Below are 23692 nucleotides of genomic sequence, written 5' to 3' on the forward strand. Positions count from 1 at the left end.
CCTCGCGTTGGGAATCTCGCCGGGAGGTTTATTTTCCATGCTCGCGATCGCCAACTTGCAGTTGCTGATCGCGAACAAGGAAAAAGTCTCGCCGGGATGTCATTTTGCTTGCTCGCGGTCGCCAACTTGACGTTGAGCACCGCGAGCAAGCAAAAAATGACCGCAGCACTACGGAACACTACGCTACGCGTGTTCGCACTGTGCTATGTGCAGTTCGCGTAGTGCGAAGTAGCGCGAACTTCGCAAACTACGCGAGCGTAGCGTAGTGCTTCGCCCAGGCCTAGTCATGAGCCTCAAAGGAGAGTTGAAAAAGGCATCAGGAATTGACATCAGTGTGCCAGTTGGCGCCTATTATACTTCCATGATGTTGCATCTAAAAGTGGAGTTCTGCCTGGAGCTGCGTGGCACCACCTGGCAGAAAAAGGTTTTTGAACCAGTCTGAAACCTGGAAAGATTATTCAGAATGTGAGGAATAAGCAGAAAGATAATGTATCAACAAGAAATATAGTTACAGGCGGTAAATAACCCCCTCCTAGTGCCTGTTATTAAGCTCTTTCAGTTCCTCTTCTTCAGCCTTGGTTTGGTGCATAAACAAGTAAGAAACTAGCACCACTGCTTTAGGCAGCATAGTCTGTAGGTCAGAGCTATGTCTGGAGTTGTATGATGGCACCGGAGAGCTTCTACCAGAAGAAAACGTTTCCAGCTTTAGTATGGCACCTGGGAATGTTCGCAAAGTAAGGAGTCTGTGGGAAGATAGAATATTCGCCATAAAAATACATATATTTTTTTAGAGAGGTATTTCTGCGAGGGTGTAGGTAGAGGTGAAACAAGCAAGCCTGTAAGCAATCATTTAGCACTGGTCTTTGCGGTTGAAGAGTAGAAGCCTAGATTTTAACTTTTCCTTGTATAAATTCCAGGCCTGGAGGTCCAGACATGGATGCAGACCACTGTCCTTCCTGGGAAACTGGCAGTACCGAGAGTAGCGTCCCTGTCCAATTTCCTGCTCTTGATCCAACACCACTGTTTCCTTCTGTAGAAGGGCCTCCATCTGTTGCATCCCCAAGTGATCTTATGACTAAAGCGAAATGAGGGGGTGTGCGAGCAAGGGAGGAGGAACCTCAGTCATGTGTACCTTCTAAAAGTTACTGAGGACTCCATAGCCCTAGCCACATAGTCCCCTGTGTCCAGGCCAGCCCTGATCTGCATGGAAACCGTTCTGGCCATCCCTCACTACTTCAACAAAATGGTCATTTAAGTGGTCCAGTAAACTCAGCGCCACCATGTTCACCTTCTCCCACAAAGCGTGGGTATACCTGGCTAGCATGCATGCAACATTCAATCAATCAGAAGTTCGTATAGCACAGCTACTCATCCGTGAGGGTCTCAAGGCGCTGAGGGGGGCCTGCTGATCCGTTGGGTTCAGTCGAAGAGCCAGGTTTTGAGATCCTTCCTGAATTGGGTCAGCGACGGGGATTGTCTGAGGTGGAGGGGCAGGCTGTTCCAGGTCTTGGCGGCGAGGTAGAAGGATCTTCCTCTGATTCTGGTCTTGTGATTCCGTGGGCTGGTGGCCAGGCTAAGTTGGGTGGGATTAAGTTGTCTGGCAGGTATGTGGCATGAGAGGCGGTGGTTCAGGTATGCTGCTACTACGTTGTGGAGAGCTTTGTAGGCATGTGTTAGGAGCTTGAAGGGGATTCTCTTGTTGACTGGGAGCCAGTGGAGGAGTTGAAGGTGGTCTGTGATGTGGCTGCAGCGGGGGATGTTAAAGACCAGTCTGTCTGCTGTGTTTTGATCGTTCTGTCCTTTCCTGAGCTGTTTCTGGGCGATGCAGGCGTAGAGTGTGTTGCTCTAGTCGAGTCTGCTGGTTGAGTGCGTGAGTGACTGTCTTTCTGGATTCTGTGGGGATCCATCTGAATGTCTTTTAAAAGCGTGTGGAAGCAGGGTGAGGATATGGTGTTGATCTTGGTGGTTCATTGTGAGGAGTCTAGTATGATGCTGAGGTTACGTGCGTGGTCCATAGGGGTGGGAGGGGTTCCCAGTGCAGCGGGTCACCACGAGTCGTCCCAGACTGAGGGGGTGGGGTCCCAGGATGAGTACTTAGGTCTTGTCTGAGTTGATCTTGAGGCAGCTGTCTTTCTTTCATGTGGCAACGGCCTTCATCGCACTGTGAAAGTAGATTCTGGTGGCAGTGGGTTCGTTTTCCATGACCTTGGCTGGGAAGGGAGAAAGGAGGGGGATGGGTCTGAAGTTCTTTAGGTCCTTTGGGTCAGCGAATGGCTTCTTCAGCAGGCAGTTAATATCAGCATGTTTCCAGTCATCGGGGAAGGTGGCGGTTTTCATGGAGCAGTTGATGGTGCGGTGAAGCTCTGGGGCGAAGGGGGTTGCTGCTCTACGAAAGATGTGATATGGGCATGGTTCCGATGGTGCTCCGAAGTTGATGCTCTTCATGGTTTTGAGTGTGTTGTCTGTGGTGAACGGAGTCTAGTTGAGCAGGATCTGTTGGGGTGTTGCATGCTTGTGTGCAGTGGTGACGGGCATGCTTGCAGTCTTGAGTTTTGAAGCTGTCATAGATTTGCCTGATCCTGTGGTAGAAGAAGGTGCTGAATTTGTTGAAAAAGTCTAGGGAGGGTGGGATGTCTGTGGTCTCCCTGTTGGGCTTGGCAAACTCCTTGATGATGGTGAAGAGTTATTTGCTGTTGCGTGCATTGGCATTGATTCTGTCTTGGAGGGCCGCTTTCTTTGTGGTTTTGAGGAGGCAGTGGTGAGCGTTGACAGGGGTTTTGAAGGTTGCGTGGGTTTCTGGGGTTTTGTTATTTTTCCATTTCTTCTCGAGTCGTCTGCAGGTGCGTCTGGACTGGTGGAGGACCAAAGTGAACCAGCTGGCTTTCTTGGAGTGTTGCTTGCCCGGTGCCTTCTTGATGGATGCTAGAGTGTCTGTGCAGTTGGAGAACCATCGGTGAAAATTGCTTGCTGAGGTGTTGGTGTCTATTGAGGTTGGAAAGCGATGATGTTCTTTGGTGGCCTTGTTCCTGCTTAGACTTGGTGGGCGGTGGTGTACGGTGGGAGTAGTGAAGGCAAAGTGCACGCAGTGGTGGTAGGTCTAGAGGAGATCAGCGGTGTGGCTGTAGGTGATGTTCCCGCTTGCGGAGAAGACTGGGCCGAGCGTGTGTCTGGCTGCGTGTGTCGGAGCGGTGACTAGCTGCTTGAGTCCGATGTAGGCTAGGTTCTCCAGAAGAGATGCGGTGTTCTGGTCACTGGGGTTGTCCAGGTGGAAGTTGAGGTCGTCGAGTAGGATGCAATCTGTGAATGCGAGAGACTGGGGGGCGATGAGGTCTACAGTGGCGTTGGTGAAGGGCAGACAGGGGCCTTTAGATGATGGTGCCGTGGCGGGTCGTGTTGGGGTTGGTCTGGATCCGGAAATGGAGGTGTTCCATGGTTTCGTTGGGTCGTTCGAGTGAGTGGTCAGGCGGAGGGTGTTCTTGTGGATGATGGCTAGGCTTCCTCATGGTCGGTCAGTGTGGTCCTTGCAGGTGATTTTGGAGCTGTCTGGTATGGCAGTGGTGCAGTCCGGACCAGAGCAGGGGTTGGTACAGGTTTCCGTGAAGAAGGCTATGATGGGAGAGGCAGCGTTGAGGAGGTCCCAGACTTCCGTGGTGTGTTTGTGGAGGTAGCGCATGTTGAAGAGGATGCAGTTGAGCCAGTCAGGTGCGCTGTTGGCCGACTGGGCAGCGAGAGGAGCTGGTGTGGGCTAGGGTGTAGCTGCAGTTCCAGCAAGAGAAGGGTCCTTGGGTGTCCTTTGTCGAGGCAGTGTGTTGTCCTCTGTTGAGGGCGAGGAGGGTGCTGGCGTCCTATTGGTGGAGGGTCCAAGAACCTGGGTCCATGGTGCTGGGAGCAGACTGGCTTGCCTTTGGCGTGCCAGCAGTGTGCCTGCTTCATGCGGCCATTGAGTGTGCGGGTCTGGACGGTGGGAAACGCAGGGAGCAGGAGAGGGTCACTGGAGGGGGGTGTGAGGGATCGCAGTGGCAAGAGCGGCGAAGCACGAGAAAGTACAGAAAGATGAGGAAAAGGCTAAAACCAAATTTTAAAGAGAGGCAGAAGGGCAGAAAAAAAGAGACAGAAGGGCAGCCCGGCAGCAGTGCAGTCATTTATGAACCTCAGAGCTAAACTACTTGCAAAGAAAACTACTTCTGTTCTGCTTCCGGTTTTTTTTGATCGTCAGTCCGGATGAGCCATAAGTTGGCCCAAAGGAATTGGTGGCCAAAATTGAGGCTTGCCTTATCCCAGATGCAAAAGGATTTTAAAAATGTGGCTAGCTACTGGGAGCTTGTGCAGAGATCTACGATAACCTGAGATGTGTGTTCACTCGTGGAATTCAATGACATAGGGGAAAGGCCAAGGTAGCCTAATTTTCATAGTTTAACCTTAAGGTTGAAATCCTGAGTAAGAAACTTCACACTAGCAAGAGGCAGTAAAGTAATTTTAGCAAGATTCTTAGGGCCAGGAAGCTACCTTGTGAATTTGATCAGATGAAGGACAGCAGGTGGTCAAACATGATTCAAAGGTTCTGCATGTGTTTGCACATAGTCACGTCAGAGCTTTGGTGGCCTTCCTCTGTTGTGATGACCCACAAAGAAGACAGTCAAACGTATATTTCATTAGGCATCTGTCTATACAGTAATGTTCCTAATAAGAGTGGAAATGTGAGTGAGTCAAGGGATTCATGGTGGAGATGCAAGACTAGCCAAGTCTTACGTGCAGAACAATAAAAAGAGTATCCTTGGGATCTAATAAAATGGGCAAGCAGAACTATCTATTGAATAAGTTTGAACTAAGTTAGGAACCTTGAGGGACCCTGCAAAAAACCTTCCCTAAATTGAATTGAAAAGGGGCAGGAACTATGGGTTGCTCTGCCCGATAAAGATTAAAGAGAAAGCAGTGCTCTGGCTGTCACTCCTAGTTCCTCCAAGTACAAAATTGAAATTGAGTGGGAGGTGGTGTAAAGGGCAGCTGATCCTCCCTGGTCTCACAATGTCCAATATCATCCGATCCCGCTTTCAAAACTGATTTGGTAGCGTGCTTGGGGTAACAACCTCCTAGAACAGGATCCTTAAAAAAAGTGTAAAGGAGTTTACCTTAGATTGTGGCTTCTAAGATTTTGAAAAAAACTGGGAGTAGGTCGGCATTTTGCATTTAGAGGATACCAACATTTGGAAACAATAGAAGAGGGAAGAGAAAGATTGTGTCAGCGATGGTGTTTGAGACCAGCATACCTGCCGTTTTAAGGTTCTTAACAGGGCAAGGATCGAATGGGCAGCCAGAAGTGAAAGCATTAACTTAAGTTTTAATGTAATCTTTGTTGAACAAGGTCAAATTGGACAAGACCGTTTCCTTAGTTCTCCACAGACAGGATCTGGAGGCGGACGAGCTGCAGTCTGCTGGGGGTGAAAGGAAGCATTCATAGTTGTAGAGGTCTTCACAGCGTTCAACAGAGGTGGGAATAGATCTCGGAGCAAGGAGGATTAGACAACTCTTTAGCAATGCAAAATGTTTACTTCAGAGAATTTTTAGCAGATAGAATCCTGCTGCAGTAGTAACTGGTTAGAGCTTTAGAAATATTGGCTTTATACATATTGCGTGCTAGGATATGTACAAATAAGATTCTGGGCACTCGTGTTTTACACAATTACATTCAACCTGTCTGAAGTAAAGCTTTATGGGGGAAAAATCGACTCAAACTGTTAAAGGCCTTTTATTGAAGGCCAGATTTTCATTTTGAACAGCGCCAGGGTCTTAGTTCATCAGTGATCCACGTATCTGATTGTGGAAAAATCGGAAGGGGGCATAAATATGATCAATAATATGGCCTGCTAGAGGTCGCTCAATGTCTATAGATGGCTTTTGCCGCTTTGGACAAAACGGCTTACAGGCGTGATAGGCATATCATGAGTGCAGCCTCTTCATGTACAGCAGTGCTGTACCCTCACAACCCCCCACCAGCAGCTAAAGCTGCACTCAACGAGTGGCACAAACTTAATAGGGAAATAGACGGCACCTAAAAGCTAAGGCCCAGGACCCCATTGTGTACTGGTACACAAATTGTTACTGTGCTGGCTGGATTTGGGTGATCGGGCACTATAGGAATATCTGTGTTGAATGGGGTCTTAGGAACTCATTTGCACATCTACAGGATAAATAGAAATAAATTAAATGGTTCTCAATTCCAGATACTTCCAGTTTAAACATGCTGTTATGGAATGTATTGTGGGAAAATGAAGTGAGGACGGAAACATCGCCCATTGGATAGATTTTTGGCGACAGAGATGCATCATGGGGGCAATATTCGGGGCTACCAACTCTTGAATAACACGGGTGGAGATTTATTGAAACGAAGTACATGGGCTCGACTGTCAGCACCTTATTGGAGGTCCTTGAATTTTTATACGGAGATATCGATCAAGGGCAGTTTTAATTGGATCCAATTTAAGATTTTTCACAGGTCATATATATTATGCTAGAAATATCATCTTAAAATAGGTAGGGCAGTTGACAATACATGCTTCTGAGGGGACAGGCAAGTTTTTCCAAACACTATGGGAGTGCCTTTGGATTAAAGAGTTATTGGGAGGGGCGGTGTTAAAGGAATTGGAATCCACAGTTGGACTCGCTCTCAAACTGCAGCATCCACTTTAAACTGGGTACAAGAGATGAAACTGACCTCTCTATCAAAAACTACTTTTTAACCAAGGATTTCCAGTTTTAAACTGAAATTTGGCCAGAAACGGGGCTGCTCTGCGACACCACTCCTGGAAGGGTGGATCAGGGCATGGGTTGTTGTATGCCACAGAGCAGGTTGTCTGTGGCCACTCGGTAAGTTTGTGAAGATGTGTTGGTGCAGGATGGAAAGAGCTAGTATTGGTTAAGCTGCTGGTAATATTTTTACTCCCATGGCCTCGTTTACAGTACTTTGACGAACGGCAGCACAGCAAACCTTCCGGCTGTGCAGCCGTGCATCAAAATAAAAGGGCAGGAATGTGCTCTATGTACAAGATGCGGCCCATTCCTGTCCTCCTCCCCTGCGCCAGTGCACAAACAGCAGCCGTACGAACGCGTGGACACCCTCGAGTCATTTTGCAAGAGTGCCTGCGCTGAGGGGATGATTGTTTTTTTGCAGGAATGTGTACTGCTGAATGCAGCATGCATAGAAAGAGGTAAAAACGAGGATAAATTTAAGTATTTCTCCTCTTTGCATCTCCTTAGGATTCTGACACATTCCCAGGTTTACAAAATGTTGTAAATCTGGGAGTGCGTCAAGTTCCACGGATGTTGTGTGTGAACACCCACAGCAACACCCATGGAACGCACCATTCACACAGGCATGAAAGGGAACCATATTTACAAGGCCATGAAAAGACACGCAGGGTAACTTCACATGGCCTTGCAAATATGGGGAAGCCCATTGCACTGCCTGTTCGTCAATAAAAGTGACGCACCAGCGGCGCAATAGGCTTGTAAATTAGCTCCCATGATGGTAGAAGCCCATCGTGGGGGGTTGTTTAACCATGTATTGTACTCTACTGGCCCACTACTAGTTTTGACACTGTCATTTCATACCCAATGCCAATGTTTATTTAACTTGCAGTTCGATGTTCTGTTGCTTGATAATTTTAAAGTGTGGAAGTCCTGCAAGTAGTGTCCCACCAAAGAGCAGAGCCCTCCTTAGAAGTGATGGTTGTGTACCATTGAAAGTGGGATTATCGTGTTCAGATGTGGCAGTATTGATGTAGTTGTGTTGTGATGGGTTTCCGCAGTGAATGTCACGCAGGCGCCATATTAGCCACTTCCCTAGTATAGTGAGTTTGTAAAGTAAATTTTTGGCCATTCCAGCAAAATCAGTCGCTTTAAAACTTCAACAGGCAGTAATAAATTAAAACGTTACCGCAAATCAAGTAGACATGGAAGGAATGTCAATTCAGTGTGTGCGTAAGGAGACAAATCTATCTTGGTGCTGTCCTCAACAACTTTTAATTTTCTTCTCTACAGGGCCACGAGTAAACCGAGCAAAAGTCAACGCCGCGCAGGAAAGGTTTAAAGGCACGGAGCGAGAGACACTCCTCAATTTCTAGGCCTTGGCGACAGAAGGCGGAAGAACATCAAACAGTGGTTACACGGACACTAAACATGGAAGCGCACTGTGCCGGCGCGGCGGCCAAAGATGGCTGACAGTGGGGAGCGCGTGGTGGGGACTGTAAGGCTACGTTTTCAAACAGCAACTTTGCAACTCAGGAAACTTTTCACAGGTTATTCTGCAAAATCAGCGTCAACAAAGGTTATGTCTTAGAACGCGAAGACTTTTATAGAAAATATTGAGATTGAAGAAAGTGAAACGATGTTTGTACACATGGGTTTTTCTTTATGCGAGCAGATGTACAATTTGTAGATTTTTTTTTAAACAAAAGAAATGTTCATTAACACAGTGTCTGCCGATTTGTTTATTTGGGGGGCGGGGAGGGATGGGGGTGTTGGTAATCCGTAAGAAGGAGAGCCACAGACTGTATATACATAATATATTTTTATTACATTCTCAGATATGTACGCAATTTTGTAATGAAGAAAAACTCTATTAATGCTATAATAAATTAACTTTATACACATTGTGTACAGAACAGCGACAAATGCTTTTCAGAAAGCTGTAGGTTTCATGAGAGCCTGTTCCCCGAACACCTGCTTGAAAAAGACGATATGTTCCTCACAGTGTTCTCCTGAAAAAGAAAACAAAGTGTCGGGGTTCACAGATGCATGGAGTTTGTCAGGAGAAAGGACTATGAATGAAACCAAGCAATAACGTTCGCATTTTGCATTCCAGTATTATTTAAAAAAAAAAAAAAAATGTAATAAATAAACATGCTCGACTAATTTTGGTTAAAATGTTCGATTTTTGTGTGTTCAAAAGAAGTTTCCATACAATAACTATTTCTAAGATTATGCATGTCCTAGATGCGAGGTTCCCAGCATTTGAATAGAAATAACAACCCTTTGTTCCAATCTGTTTTGGGGCTCTAGAAAACGGATATGGAGACGGTATTCTTTATAGAAGATTGATTTTTAAAGGGCTAATGGAATGCATGTTCTTTTTAACAGCAAATGATTCAAGGCGATGACCATTTCAACTGAACGGCAATATATATGTGTGTGGGGGGGGGGGGGGGTCACTGGTGGAATGACAACAGTTATTAAGTACTTTGCCTGTGCGTTCCCACTTTATTTCTGGGTAAATTCATGCTGTGTTTTGCCATTTAAATGACTGAAGAGGTTTAAGGAAGAGTAGAATGAAAAAATACCCACTTTACAACATCTGTCAATAAATGTGCACTTATTTCAGTGGATACTTAAGAAGGGGGAAGGAGTGGGGGAAGGTGTAGCAGGTTTACAATTTCTTAAAATCACCACAGATTCAAGTGGAGGACCAGGGTCCAACTGGAGTCACGGGATGTAGGGTTTCTGCATCATCACCTCCGATTTGATGCCTTTGCTGAACCCTATATTTTTGCTGGCTTTAGAACTACATGCACCCTACCCCTGCCATCTAGTAGTAAAAGTGTGTGCTCTCCCTTTAGCCATGGTTAAAATGTTATTCCTGATTGGAACGTTTAACTTGTCATATAGTGTAAAAAAGCTAATCCAGGGCCTGGTAGTTAAAATGTTACTTGTGGACTGCAGCACATATTGTGATATCTGTTACTTCACTGTGTGCACACATGGCGCCAGACCGAATTGTTTAGCCTGACTGATGCAGTGTGACTTGTTAAAATATTTTTTTCTGGGCAGTAAAAATCTCTAAATCACCCTAAGGTACCCCTGTAGCCCACAAGGATGAATGCATCTTATTTAAATGTGGGGCATGTAGAAAATTACTAATATTGCCATGTCCCTACAGTGACATGGTCCCAAAATCTATTTTCACTGTGGCACGTCTCACGGACTTATGTAGAAACCCAGGGCCTCATTTACAATATTGTGACACACGGCAGCGCAGAAAAACTTCCTGCTGCGCTGCTGTGCATCAAAATAAAAGGGCAGCAATATCTACAAGATACGGCGCACAAACAGCAGCCGGGCACCAGCGCAGACACCCTTGCGTTATTTTGAAGGGTGACCTGTGCTGACAGGATGATTGTTTTTGTGCAGGAAAGAACACCTTCCTGCACAAAAACAATCATTAAAGGCATTTTCCTCTTTCTAAGTGTGCTGCAGAATGCAGAACTTGGGAAGAGGAAAAAAACAAGTATTAGCATAGCCAATAGGTCTCACCTTTGGGACCTTATAAGTATTTAGCCATGCAACAGTTGATGTTGTTGCACCAAGGATATTGTGGTCCATAACTAAATACTTATAAGGTCCCAAAAGCGAGACCTATTGGCTATGCCAATACTTGTTTTTTTCCTCTTCCCAAGTGTGCTGCATTATGCAGCACACACAGAAAGAGGGGAAACACCTTTTAGGATTGTTTTTGTGCAGGGAGTTCACCTTCCTACAAAAAAAAAAAATCCTGCCTGCAACGGAGGTGCAAGGGTTCCTACATTGGGGCTAGGCTGCCAAAACGGCGCCGGCTCATGCAGAAAGGACAGGAATGCACTGTATTGCTTAAATACGGTGCATTCTTGCCATTTCACTTTGGCGTAGGGCAGCGCAGCAAGGTGTCTTGTCCTATGCCAAAATGCCATAAATGAGGCCCTAGGTTGTGTGTCCCTATAGCTTGGTCACAATATAGACAACAAAAATATCTCTCATCTGCAGTAACTATCAATACATCATCAGGGTGAATGTATGTAGGTAAGTATAGATGTATTGTTCTAAACTCCATACTGGCTTAATTCGAGGATACAGTGCTAGTCGATATTGTGGTGCGACAAGATAGTGACCATCCACCAAGCCAGCAATCCTTGTACTGTCTGTGTGATTCCAGCCTTTGCTTCGCTTCTGTGTCCCACGGCTTCAATGTAGAGGAGTGTTTTCAATACATTTCTTCAGGTTAGCACCTATGAGTGTTGGTCATCCTGCAGTGCATGATGGGACGGGGTGCTCACGATATTAAGAGAAAAGGGGGAAATGATGGGCACTGACGGCAGAGCTGAAAGTGAAGAGGAGAATCAGACCCACATGCCCTGAGCACTGGGCTGCTGCAATGTTGACATGGACTCTAATGTGAATTACTCTATTAATATTCCACAGTGCTGCACTGATCAGCCCTACAGTGCACCATTGCATGATTGAAAGTGTTTGATATTTAGGTAAGAAGACTTAAAAAACACGGGGACACTATAGGACCAATGTAATTGAAGTCACTCAAAGTCAGCAAGAAAACCTACTGAATTGCCTACAAAGTTCCATTTCCTTTATAGAAAAATAATGTACTAGTTCACATCTTCGACGTATTTTTTTTGCAAGAATGAGATGCTCATTTGGGCTCTTGCCTATTAACAAACATCCTGAGCAGTATCGTGCAGAGTCTTTCTTCTTTTGAGACTAGCTGTGATAGCTGGCTTTAAGGGACGCCAAGGGTGCACTTTGAACCTATTATTGCCAATAGAATCGCCGATCCCTTTGGAGATATGTTACATACATTTCGCTGGCAGGAAGATTGTTAGGAATCTCCTTTATCTCTCACTGCCTCAAGTTCCTGCCCTCGTGCTTCCGCCTCAAAGAATCCCTGCACGCCCTCATCCGCGCAGCGGTTGTCTTCCAAAAAAGCTCTCCTTGCTTTAGATGACAGCCCGTCGGCAGATAGCGCGAGATGCATTGTTCAAGGTAACATTGATAAAAGCGAACAAGGGAAGCTGCCGTGATATCCCGCCAGAATGATGGGAGTCAGTGGAGTTAGAGCGCCGGCTACGCATCAGCAAATAATTACCGCGTGAGACAAATGTGGCGAGGATTCAGGTTGAGGAGAACACGAGTGAGGCTCCACGTGACTTTATGGAAGGATTCAGAAGTTCTCCCATGCATTGCATAGCTCAAAAGCAGATATAACAAGGCGCGCGAAAAGGAAATAAAAGAAGACACGCGGCTGCGAGATGCGCTCTGTGGTAGGGGAGGGGCATTGAAGCGAGGCACGCGCGTCAGAGCGAGAGGAAAGCCAGGTGGCGCCTCTGCTAGTGCCAGTGCACGTAACCGCACGCAGAATGCCACACAAAAAGCTGTGGTCGGACTTTTAAAAGCCCACTAACTAAATGTCTCGCCAGAGTAGCACATGCGCTGGCTCAGGCAAGACCTAAAAAACGAGGAGAAATAAAAGTAGTTCTCGTTGTGTCTCCTTATGTCTCCCTTAGGAAGGCGTAGGATTCTGACGCATTCGGACACATTCCCCGGTTACAAAATTGTAAATTAGGGAATGTGTCACGTTCCATGGATGTTGCGTAGGAACACCCATGGCCTGCCTTTCATGCAGTTATGCGTGAAAGGGAAACATATTTGCAATACCATGAAAGGTCACGCAGGTTGACTTTACATGGCCTTGTGAATATGGGGAAGCCCATTGTGCTGCCGGTGCATCAATAAAAGTGACGCACCAGCTGCGCAATGGGCTTTCAAATAAGCCCCCCAGAGTGTAGGTTAAAATACAAACTACTTTTAATCGTTATTAAAGATCCAATGTAATGGTGAGATCGGATTTATTTAAATAATAAGGAAGAGTAACTTTTAGAAAGCTCCTTTTTCCCCTTTCTGAAGTTCCTGTTGACTAGTTTGCATTTGATTGCCAGCTTCTCCCAACCTGTGGTTGGACTTCAATAGATATGAAATGCCCCCCAGGAGCACACAATAGGTTAATAAGAATGATCAGAAATTACTCTTCTGAGTTCAGCAGAATATGCAGGGTGGGGGCAGTGGGCCTCCTCTTCACAGCACAATGTCAAATCCTACTGACAGGTTTGTTGGAGCACTTGGAAGGGAGACAATAGGATGTCAAGATAATTATTTGGTATCACCTGTCTGGTGGCTTGTCTCTGGGTTTTGGGTTTGCTGTCAGTACAGTACCTTCTCCAAATTGGATTATAATGTTAGATATGGGGGGACACTGATTACTGCAGTACACTCCACAAACTCATCCCTCAAAGCACAGGTTTAGTGTGGCCAAAGACTTTTGCCATCTTGGATTGGCCCAGGCATGATACATTTTGGGCCTGATTGCAATAAGGCAAAAAAGAACTACTGAAAAGTAGGTAGGTCAGGGCCTGGGAACCTTCACCCCATTAGTTAGAGAAAGTACAGGAGTGCCCTCCATCCACTAGCTACTGCCAGGCATCTACAGATACCCACTTGAAAACACTTTCTGAACTTCGGAAGATGAGAAGAGTCCTGAACTTGCTGTTTGTGACCTGCTCCCTCTTGAACCCAGGACAAAAGTGGACGCCAAGGGTCCGCTGGCTGACCTGTGTAGTTACAGGGAGACAACAAGCTAAAGAGAACTTTTCTTGGAAGTACCTTGCTGACCAGTGGCAACTGGACATGGGCTGGACCCTGCGGCTGGCCTCTGCCTGACACCGTGTGAGTCTCTAAGGGCCTCCTCTGGGGGTTTAGAAGTGTACTGTTGTGAATTGGGACTTAAAAGAGTTTACCTTCTGACTTAAGTCTTTTATTAGGACAAACCTGGTTGGCGTATTTGATCAGTCAGCCTCAAATTGTGGCTAGGTCCTGATCTAACATGACCATTGACTCTCTCCTGTTCCCCTTATTTGAATTTTTTAAATTACATTTTACTCTATTTTCCTAATTCGGGTTGGGGATGTATTGCTTGGCATTTTGACCATTTTACAATGGTTTTGGTGCTGCATGAATACTTTACATATCACCCAAGTTGTCTGTCTGCTCCGTGCCATAGCTACCAGGGGTCTGAGCTCCGATTAATTTAGTGACTGTCAAGGTTCACCATGACAAGGTTTGTGATTATTTCTTGAGGTGGATAGTCACCCACCCCAAATAATAATCCTCATTCCTACATAGGCCTTTACAGTTTAGTGATGGGGGAGGTATTTACTTCAGACAAAGCAGATTTTACCTTTTTTATTTCTAACCAGTGAAACTCTCTGCATGTCCATGCCTACCAGAAGAAAAAAATACTTCATAGTTATATATCTGGGGAATGAGTATAGGTACCATAGACTCCACAACTTACCCCTTCAAGGCTTCAGACCGAAAAGCTTGTTCGAAATGCGTGTCTATAAAGGATGTCTGGACATCTCCAGAGAAGCCCGCAGACCTCATCCGTCCATGGCGATGGAGCACACTAGTCCCAACTACTCATCCCAAGCAATCATCAGTGGTATCCAACCCAGAACAAATTACATATTTGACTGCTTCTGGATCATCCTGAATGCTGGAGCCAGGGAGGCCTGAAATACCTCAGGGACTGCAGGCAAAAACTCACAAACCATGTCCCAGACAGCTTGTGTTTAACATCTAAGAAGGCAAGTTACAATGCATGACTTTACCACAAAAATGTAAGTATATATCAGGTAGGTGGTTGCCAGTAGGTCATTATAGTTAGGATCATGTTTCCATAGGAAAAGCGCTTTTTGACTTGCCTATAATTTGGTGCAGTTTGACACATCTTCACAAAATTTCCAAAAGAAGTGCCCTGGTGTATCTTGTTCTGCATGGAAAGTTTCGGGGTGATCCGTTAACTAGGGCTGAGGAAGGGGGGAAGGGGGGGTCGTCGAGTTAATTCAAAGAGAGTCTTTAGACACTCCTGCAGCCGGAACCACTGGACAGAATTTGGCAGAAAGGCAGATTTTGGTTCGCAGATCCCACTTTGTTCGTTTGTGTAAATCCGTTAAGTAGTTGTTGAGAAATTTAAGGACATTCTAATTTTTTTATCTACGATCATGAAGTCTTCACAAATAATGACGTGCTCGTGCAGAGCTCCGATTGGCTGCCAACACTTCAACCAGAAAGTGTTGGCAGCCATCTTGGGACTAAGTCCCACAAAAAAAATGTGGAAAAAAAAGAAAAGGGGGCAGGGTAGAAATACCCTGACCTCCAAGCCTTAGTCTTGGGGTCCCAGAGGACCCTTGGCAGGGCAAAAAAGCATTTTGTTAAAAATAAATTGCTGCAAATTTGTGGAAAAAAAGAAAAGCACTGTGCTAGTTTTGAAAAGGGCCCGGGTGAGCCAAGTCCCTGGAGCATTCTATTTAATAACAAAATAAAAGAGGGGGAGGCACATCCCCCGCGGCTCTTGTGTGGACCACCATCTTCCTGGGGCTTTGATTTCAATAAAAGGTGAGGGACCGCTCGAGCCCTCTTCTGGGCTTCTCAAAGCCCAGAGGACCACCACCTCCCTGGGGCAATGATCTTTGCAGGGAACGCCCAGACCACAGGGCCTAAATGATACTGGAAAGGGCCGCATGCCCCTCCCCCCCTCCTTGATCCATATATGGACCTGGGAACCACCACCTCCCAGGGCTGGCTCCTGCTATTTCCCATGGTGTCACCCCAGGACCTAGCTGTTTGCATTTACTTGGCAGGAGCTAAACCTTCTTTTTCCATTAGGCGGGACCTGTCAAAGTGCTCCCTCCTGCTGGAAGCAGAGGTTTCATCTCTTTCCGTGCCCACAGACTTGTGGGCACGGAAAGAGATGAAATGATTGCTTTTGCACACAGGGAGCTGCATTTCCAGATGGGCCTTGAGCCCCCCCCCCCCCCCCCCCGGGGTCCCATAGTACAATTGGGTGCCATGGCTGAGACAAGGGCACCTAGGGAGTCGTGGTCAGGGCCCGGGGGCCAAAATCGGCCAGGGGGTGGGAGGAGGTGTTATTTGACAGAGAATGATCCTTCTTCCTTCTCATTCGCATGCTCTTTCTGGGCGTGCACCTCACCGAAGACGTCGGGAGTATCGTCCCCACTGCGGCGAGACCTTTCCAGTCAACACGCCCTTCGATCGCAAAGTGTCTTCTTCGATCTGAATGATTTGCAGGCATTGCAGTCACCCTCCTGGTGGTCTGGCGATAGGCAGAGGTTACACACTTGGTGTTGATCGGTGTGTGGATATTTGGTATGACACTGTGGGCAAAATCGAAAAGGTGTCTGTTCCATCAGGAACACATCTTCCGTACCGGCGGTGCACGCAGAACGGTATGCCCGACACAGACGACGCACCGAAGGGCGATCAGTCATTTTCCGAACCGACGAATGTTATCATTCGACACTGGAATGGAAAAGTGCAATCGACATACACTATACCGTCGAAGATAGGATAGGACCAAAGACTCATACCAAACAGAGTTGAACACAGAGGGACGCCTTAACCAGACCGCAGACAGAAAACAATCTAACAAAGGAGTCGATGCCCATGCACCTTATCACCTAGAGAAGGAGACACTCTACGTCATGACTCGAAAGACTTCTTCAAAGAAAAACAAGTTGCAGAACTCTAAACCCAACATTAGATGGCAGGAGTATACATAACTTGTCTATCTACAGCCACACATAGCATTGAACAGTTTATATATGGATATAAAAGAGGCCTGTGGGCTTGATCCATCCCATGATACAGAGTTGAATTCCCCCTTTGGGCCCCCAACATAAAAGCATGGTTCCTTGGCTGTAGTCCTTAGATATGCTGAGGAGGTCCTGGATTAATAAGTCCCTTCTACTGTAGTTAAAACAAATGTGCTTATTGAAGTTCTTCAGCCTGGGTCATCTTCTGGGCCCCTACTACTGTTCAATGAAGCTCTTGGTGAACCCCCTTATGGGCACTTGGTCTTAACCTTGCTCTTGCCCGCCAGTGAACAGGCAGATGCCTAGACTCCGTGGACCAGCGACCCCGATTTTCTTACACAGCATTCTACTCCGGAGAGTTTGGTGGTGCAAGCTGCCACCAGCAAGGTAAATCTCAATTCATTCCCATCAAACCCCCCTGATAGGGATTTAAAAAGGACTGATGATGTGGAAACCAATAAAATCTTGTTTAGAAAAATAAAAAGAGTAAGGCGTTCGCGAAATATTTGCTCTCTTCGGCCAACCAAGCCATGATGTCAGTCAGGCCTTGTATACATGCCCTCCGGGACATGGGCTAGCGAGATTGGACTGGTGGTCCTGGAAGAGTGCAGGGCTTTTTTGTCTCAAACCATTCTGGAACGTCAGGATGTAGCCAAATCTTGTTATTCTGGCTTTCATGAATATTACAGATTGTTTTGGGGCGATGTGTGGGCACTAGTGTGATGCTCAGTTGCCATGCATGGATGACATCCACAGGCTTTTCTGTAACTGTTTAGGCATCCCTCATGAATATGCCTTTTGATTGATCCCACCTTTTTGGAGTAATAGCGAACTGCACACTGGAGCACTTCAATGAAAGCCAGGCCATAGCATGCTCCAGGGCTTACTGACCAGGCCCTCCCACCCTTGTTGCAGTAAACTCAGGCCTTTCATGTCCAGGGATCAGGCAGACCAGGTGCAACCGGTAGGAGGCAGGACTCAACATTTTCTCCTAGCAGTCCATCACATCTGACAGATAGGTACTCCACATTATGCAGTAGGACGATGCACTTCTGTTTCTTTACAAACCACCACAGCTTCCACCTCCAACAGAACAGCTCTCAAAGGATCACCTATCAATTGTACTCCAAGAAGTGCGACCACTACTGTCCCAAAGGTGCCATCAAGATCATACTGCTATTTTGACATCCCTCTGCTCAAAATGGGAAGAGGACAGGGGAAACCCATGGACAGACCGTGAATGGGACATGATACTAGCCACCCCCACATGTATACTATGGAACTCCAGATTCAGGCTCATACAGACATATTTTGAACATACAGCGTATCTTTCTCCTGATAAATTAAATACTTTCATATGACTACATCAGCATGCCCCCGCTGTCTACAGGTGAATGCAGATTTTCTTCACATGCTGTGGTCCTGTGCCTCCTTACATACATATTGGAAAGAAATTCACGTGGCGCTCACAGCACGCACTGAAAGAACACTGCCACAATCATGGGAGGTGTTCATATTGGGCTTTTACCCCAGATCAAAGAAACATAGGGTCACGTCCAGGTTTATTGACCTGGGCCTCATTGTAGCCAAAAGGCTGATCCCTAAAAGATGGAAGCATGCAGACCCTCCCGCAGTCGCCAGCTGGAAAAACTCACTCCTGGTTTGGGCACATGCGGAAAGTACGTCATTGCACAGGGAGGAAACAGCAGGACTACGTAAATATCCTATTACACAGTTATGGGAAGCTATACTGGGAGACTTGACACGCACAGATGGAAAAGCGTGGAATAGTCCTCCACAAGAGATTAGAGGACGAATCACTGGCTCCCAGAAACATGGCTCTCCTGGATCGCGTGAAACAGAGGACTGAAGTGTAGGGGGGCGGTAACGCCTGGGACATACACGAGTTAGGGAGGGGTAGACCCAGCCACCGATTCCTTCAGTAGCCAGGAGGACAGGGTGATTCATCCAATACAAGGCGACTGAGATGGCAACACATTTCCTCTACATATCTCGACCGGGGCGTGACGATAGGACATTAGTTTTCTTTGTTTGCTTTTATGTTTGATTGTAGAATTATACATTGTATCTGATTTTGCCTTAATTTTGATGCTGAACTGGATAACCAGGTGCAGACATTTATGTGTACAGCTGAGAATGGATGAATATTCTTCTTATATCCGTCTGGACATTAAAGTGCGATCCTTCTGATAACTAATACGCATGTAACACAACAGGAATATAATCTGTGGTCATTTACCTGCTGTACAGAATTCATCTTTATCACAGGTTGCAAATATTCAGACAGTACCTGCTGAACCCTTTATTGCACTTGTAATGACTAATTGTTCCCCATCTCACCCAAGCTGTCTCCCCCCTGCCCGTCTCACCTCTTCCTCCCCCTTCCTTCCCCTTTCTCCCACTTTCTCATTCAATTGTAACCTGTTTGTTTGGAAAAATAGAAATAAAGATATTTAATTTCTTTTTTTTTAAAAAGAGCATACTGCTATTTACTTGTGCCAAAGAAGGATAGAGGCCTAGAGATCTAGAACTAAAACTAGAGATCTGCCCACTGGTACCTTGGATTATTTTTCAGCTCCATGTTAGAGGACACAGAGTTAAAACGGAAACAACGTCAACGTGCTGGGGTGGGACTAATGTGCGACTCAGCTCAGTCACTTCCTGAGAAGAAAGTCAATATGGAGCCACAAGGTGCCACCTGGAGCAATGCTATGAAAAATTCCAGATCTCGTCTGGCGCCTGGGGAATTATATTTCTAAAGTGAGGAATCTGTGGTGAGAAAGAGTGAAGCTGAAGGTGACTTTGTTCTTCTGAACACTATAACGTCCCATAGCACACCTTGATTTTGTTATCCTTGAAGTAAAGTGCCCGAAAGAATTAACTTGGTATCCAACTTGATGCAATAATGTGGGTGACCGTGGGACTAACCTTACTACAGCAGAAGTAAACTGTACCTATAAGGATATTTTTTTCCATATTGCGCTAGGTCTACTAATGACTTCCCGCTCAAACCCAAATTACTCCATGTGGGACTAATGCCATAAATGCATATGGGAGTCCCATTTTTGTCAGACTATTTGCACAGCTTTTCTCTTTATTACTACTGCAGTCTAATCACAGAACTGTTCCACTATCAGTTTTTCTTCTTCAAATATCTGAACCTTTTCCCTGCTTGTCCTACACCGGTTTTTATAATGACTTCATTGCAGTATGCCAAAATAGTACTGTCAATGTATTAACACAATCTACATTCTTTGTTTCCAGTGACTAACTTTGCAAGTCACAACGTGATTGACCTGAAAAGAGCAGTTTCACTATAATGTATACGTCTACACAGGTGTGACTGTCACCAGCAGTTTTACTGACCTGTTCCAAATGATTTCTATGCTGCAGCCATTTGAGAACCATAAAGCAAATGTGTAATTAATTCTGGATTCATTGTGCTCTCTGGCTTTAGCACATTCAAAAATGGCCACCCTTTGTAAGAGTTCAATCCATGCTACAGCTCTGCATTGAGTGCTAAGTTAAGTTGCTCCTTTTAAAGCTGTAATTATGGAGAACCTTGATGTTGACTTAAACCCTCACAGTGAAGGCTGCATAGGGTTGTAAATCACTAACTCCCGTCGCAATAAACCAGAATGGGGATGGATTAGAAACCGCAGGACACCAAAGCCGGAGACTGAAAGATTGGAGCTCATAAACCAGGGCAACAAGAGTGAAAAGTGTCTTAACAAAGGAGACTGTAAGGTTCAGTCACAATTATTAGGACCCTTTTCCTTAATGCAGCTCACAAAGGAACTCTTTGGTGGACATGCAAATAATTCCTACATAAAAGTAAAGGAACCAGACTGTCTTCAGGAAATGTAGGCAAAGTAGTAACAGGGGATTCTTTAAAATGTATAATCAGTGCAATTGACGATGGAGTGAATCCACTTCACAGTCATATGTAATATATTAAATTACAATTCGAAAAACAATAAGATGACCGTTACTCAGCAGAATATAACCAATAAGGCAGATTTACAAAATTCCACTACATGCACCTATACTAACTGTACTATGACAACAGTGTATTAAAAACTGTGCACAGGTCACTGACTAATCACATAGATTGATGCAGCATCTCAGGAAAAATGAAAAGAAGAATGAAGAAAACTTAGTGTAATGCTTGTTGTGGTATCTAGTAAATGGTCACCACATCCCAATGTGTGTACAAAGCAGTGAAAGAGATTACAGAGATATTGAAATTACCTAACTTGAAAGTAACAGACACATTTATATCACTCCCGTCAGGGAAACTGCACTAAAGGCCCCCTTCAGGACATGTCATTTTGTCTAAATCAGATACACTCCAGAGTTGGTGAATTAACAGATGCTCAGAAGCACCGACTAACTGATTAAACAAATGTCTGTTTCGCGGGTCTGTCATAGGGTAGCAGAATCCCTTGTGGAGCAGACCTGGGAATATACACTAAAAAATAGAGCACTGATCTGTCACTTTATTGCAGATTCTTGACAAGTTAGTTTAGCTAATCTGGCTGAATTGTCCGCATTCAAGAAAAGCTGTCCTAAGGCACCGCAACAGTTCTTTAATGGTGCAATGAGACAAAAGGATGCAAATCTGTAATTGTCATATTAGGTTTAATACACTTAAGCGTTAGGAGTGTTTTTTTTTTATTTTTTTTAAGAGTAGTCAGGTGTACCGTAGTGGATAGCCTCTTAAAAGAGCGGTTGGGAAAGATGTTAAAAGATCAGGAGAGATGGATTAAGAATCCATAATAGCCATCCTACCTGGTATCTGAAGGGAGGGTGAGCATAGTATATGGTACGTAGAAATGGATGCAGGTAGAGGCTCTCCTCAAGGGGCGGAAGGCGACGAGGGCAACACTAATGTAAAAATTAATGACCAATTAAAGCAATTATGTCCTGGTGTGTTTCAAGGTGAGAAGGGAATAGACTTTGCATATGCTGCAGGAGGAAGTAGCAGAGAGGATAAAGGTTGGGAATCACAGGCAACTGCAAAATGGATACTGAGATGAGCAGACAGGAGGGATGGAATGGCATAAGATTGAAAGAGTTTGAGGAAACAACAATTTTGCAAGCAACATTTGGCAAAGAAAATGTAACCCTCTGCTGGGTTGAGCTTCAGGTAACAGTGAGCTTCAAGATAGCAGAAAGGGAAATGGTTATGCAATCTTGAAGTAAGCTGGAAAGGGAGGGAAAAAGAATAACATTTTGGTGTAGGGAATGGGGGAGATATTGGCAAGTGTGATTATATCATGATAGAAGAGTGGTGGCAAAACATCACAACTTTGACTGCTTCCAAAAAGCAGGTGGGAAGAGGAACTTGAGCTCAGAGAAATGGAACGGTTGTTGAGTGCTCTCCCATTGATGTGTAGGTTAGCCATAGTTTTGCAATCTCACTGAAGGATGCAGAAAGTTAAAAAAAAGCAAGAGAATGGAGAAAGGGTGACAACAGTGAACAGAATGATGATGGAGGTCATGAAAAGACTGTCTCTATGGAGTACGTTTTACTCCTGCATGAAAGGAAGAGCTATGCGCATAGGTTTTAACCCCACTTAGCCTTTGAAAACTACTGCCAGTACACTTAATGTCAAGGGTGCAACATTTGTTGCCAATAAGTTTTGAGAATTACAAATTGCATCATTGTTTCATAGCGGTTTCTAAAATCTCTAAAGGCTAAAAGAAATTCTTATTTTTAAATTCATGACCAATTAGCCCATTATGCTAATTGTTGCATCTAACAACACATTAGACCACTCCAATGATCTCTAGCTGGCCTCTAGTCATGTTTGCCTATAGATACATGTCAGCATAGATGTGATAGACATTTTAAATATGGCCTGTGGAAATGGGACCATGTTTGAGATTGAGAAAGCACCAGATTGCCTTCCAATAAGCGAAAAGTTGCCCACCTAAAATAACATATTCCTTTAAAGATGACCGGTTCACTGGAAAGATGTACTACAAAACGTGGGTCTTTCCTTCCAACTATTTATTTAAGTTTGTTGTTAGGCTTTATGTCCTCTGGCTAAAATCCAGGGAGATGGAGAGATGTTTTTTATCTAATAACAAAAAACACAATAGCTTACTTCGTGTGAACCTACTGTTCACCTTTCAATGGGAACCTATGATATTTTCCACACCATCACCTACCGACTGCTTGTATTTATTGTACAACATTAAATGTAATTACTTGCTCCATAATCCCTACCAATAGATTCTTACCTGGAGTAAAATTAGGATTTCCACGTAAACGCTGGTTCCTTTGTTCAAAAAAACGGAAAACGGTATAAAACAGAATGTTATCAGCAGTTTGTTTTGCTGCATCCAGGAATTTGCGTGCAGAAATATTATCATGTCCTCCTATGCTGCGGATAAACCTCAAAGCAGCCAACACTTGCTGCTTTGACAGCAAAACCTCCACAATCTCATCATTAGCCGTTGAGAGTCTCTGTTGGAGAAAACATGAAAAACAGCTTTATATACCCTGAAAGTAAGGTGCCATCAGCATATCTACATCAGAAAATAAAATATTCTTTACTTGCATCCTTTATAATTAAGACAGACACGCATTTGGTGTTTCATCTTATGTATACTACTAGCTTTAGGTTAAAGCATGTCAGCTCCATGCAGAAAAATATGCCAAGGCATGAAGGTGAACATTATGCAATCCTTCTAGATTACTGTTCCAAGTGGACAAGAGCAGAATTTTTTTTTTTTTTTTTAAATACTGGAGCCACCAATCACCACAGTCGGTCTATGTTAGGGCCTCAGCAACATCCACTTTTTTTTTGCTGTTTTTCAAGCGGGTCCTATAATGCGTGCACAGTGTCAAACTATATGATTAGGCTGTGAGAAGTTGGAACTGAGTGCGCGATGTCTCTAACACCAGTTTAGAAATGCCAGATGTTCACAGGATATGGTCCCTCAGTGTGAAGGTTTTTATATTGCTCCATGTTTGCTGTGAAGAATCACAAGTGTATGGAATAAGGCGGAAGATGTTTCAGAAAACTAACGAGTGGCTGCCAGTGATGTTAGTGCATCTACGCTACTTAGAAGTGAGGGACAGTATCCACTCACTTACTTCAGTGGCCTGGAGCACACAGTGTGGAAACAGCCAACTTTGGTTTCCCTGTGCGGTCACTTCATGCATCTCCTTA

At 45.0% G+C, this 23692-nt stretch overlaps 2 protein-coding genes across 2 annotated transcripts in view; one reads left to right on the forward strand and one right to left on the reverse strand.

Moving 5' to 3' along the window:
* The window catches only part of NPC1 (NPC intracellular cholesterol transporter 1), a 318816-nt gene extending 309894 nt beyond the window's left edge, over positions 1 to 8922 (forward strand). Inside the window, exon 25 of the mRNA XM_085605758.1 lies at positions 8038 to 8922. Coding sequence (XP_085461884.1) covers positions 8038 to 8120 — 83 coding nt within the window. The 3' untranslated portion in view covers positions 8121 to 8922. The remainder of the gene's footprint in view (positions 1 to 8037) is intronic.
* Positions 8554 to 23692, reverse strand: part of RMC1 (regulator of MON1-CCZ1) — a 238616-nt gene continuing 223477 nt past the window's right edge. Inside the window, exons 19-20 of the mRNA XM_085605759.1 lie at positions 22758 to 22983; positions 8554 to 8756 (exon numbers count right to left, since the gene is read on the reverse strand). Coding sequence (XP_085461885.1) covers positions 8677 to 8756; positions 22758 to 22983 — 306 coding nt within the window. The 3' untranslated portion in view covers positions 8554 to 8676. The remainder of the gene's footprint in view (positions 8757 to 22757; positions 22984 to 23692) is intronic.

The sequence above is a fragment of the Triturus cristatus genome, chromosome 5_1 (assembly GCF_964204655.1).
Source record: "Triturus cristatus chromosome 5_1, aTriCri1.1, whole genome shotgun sequence".
Taxonomy (NCBI): Eukaryota; Metazoa; Chordata; class Amphibia; order Caudata; family Salamandridae; genus Triturus; species Triturus cristatus.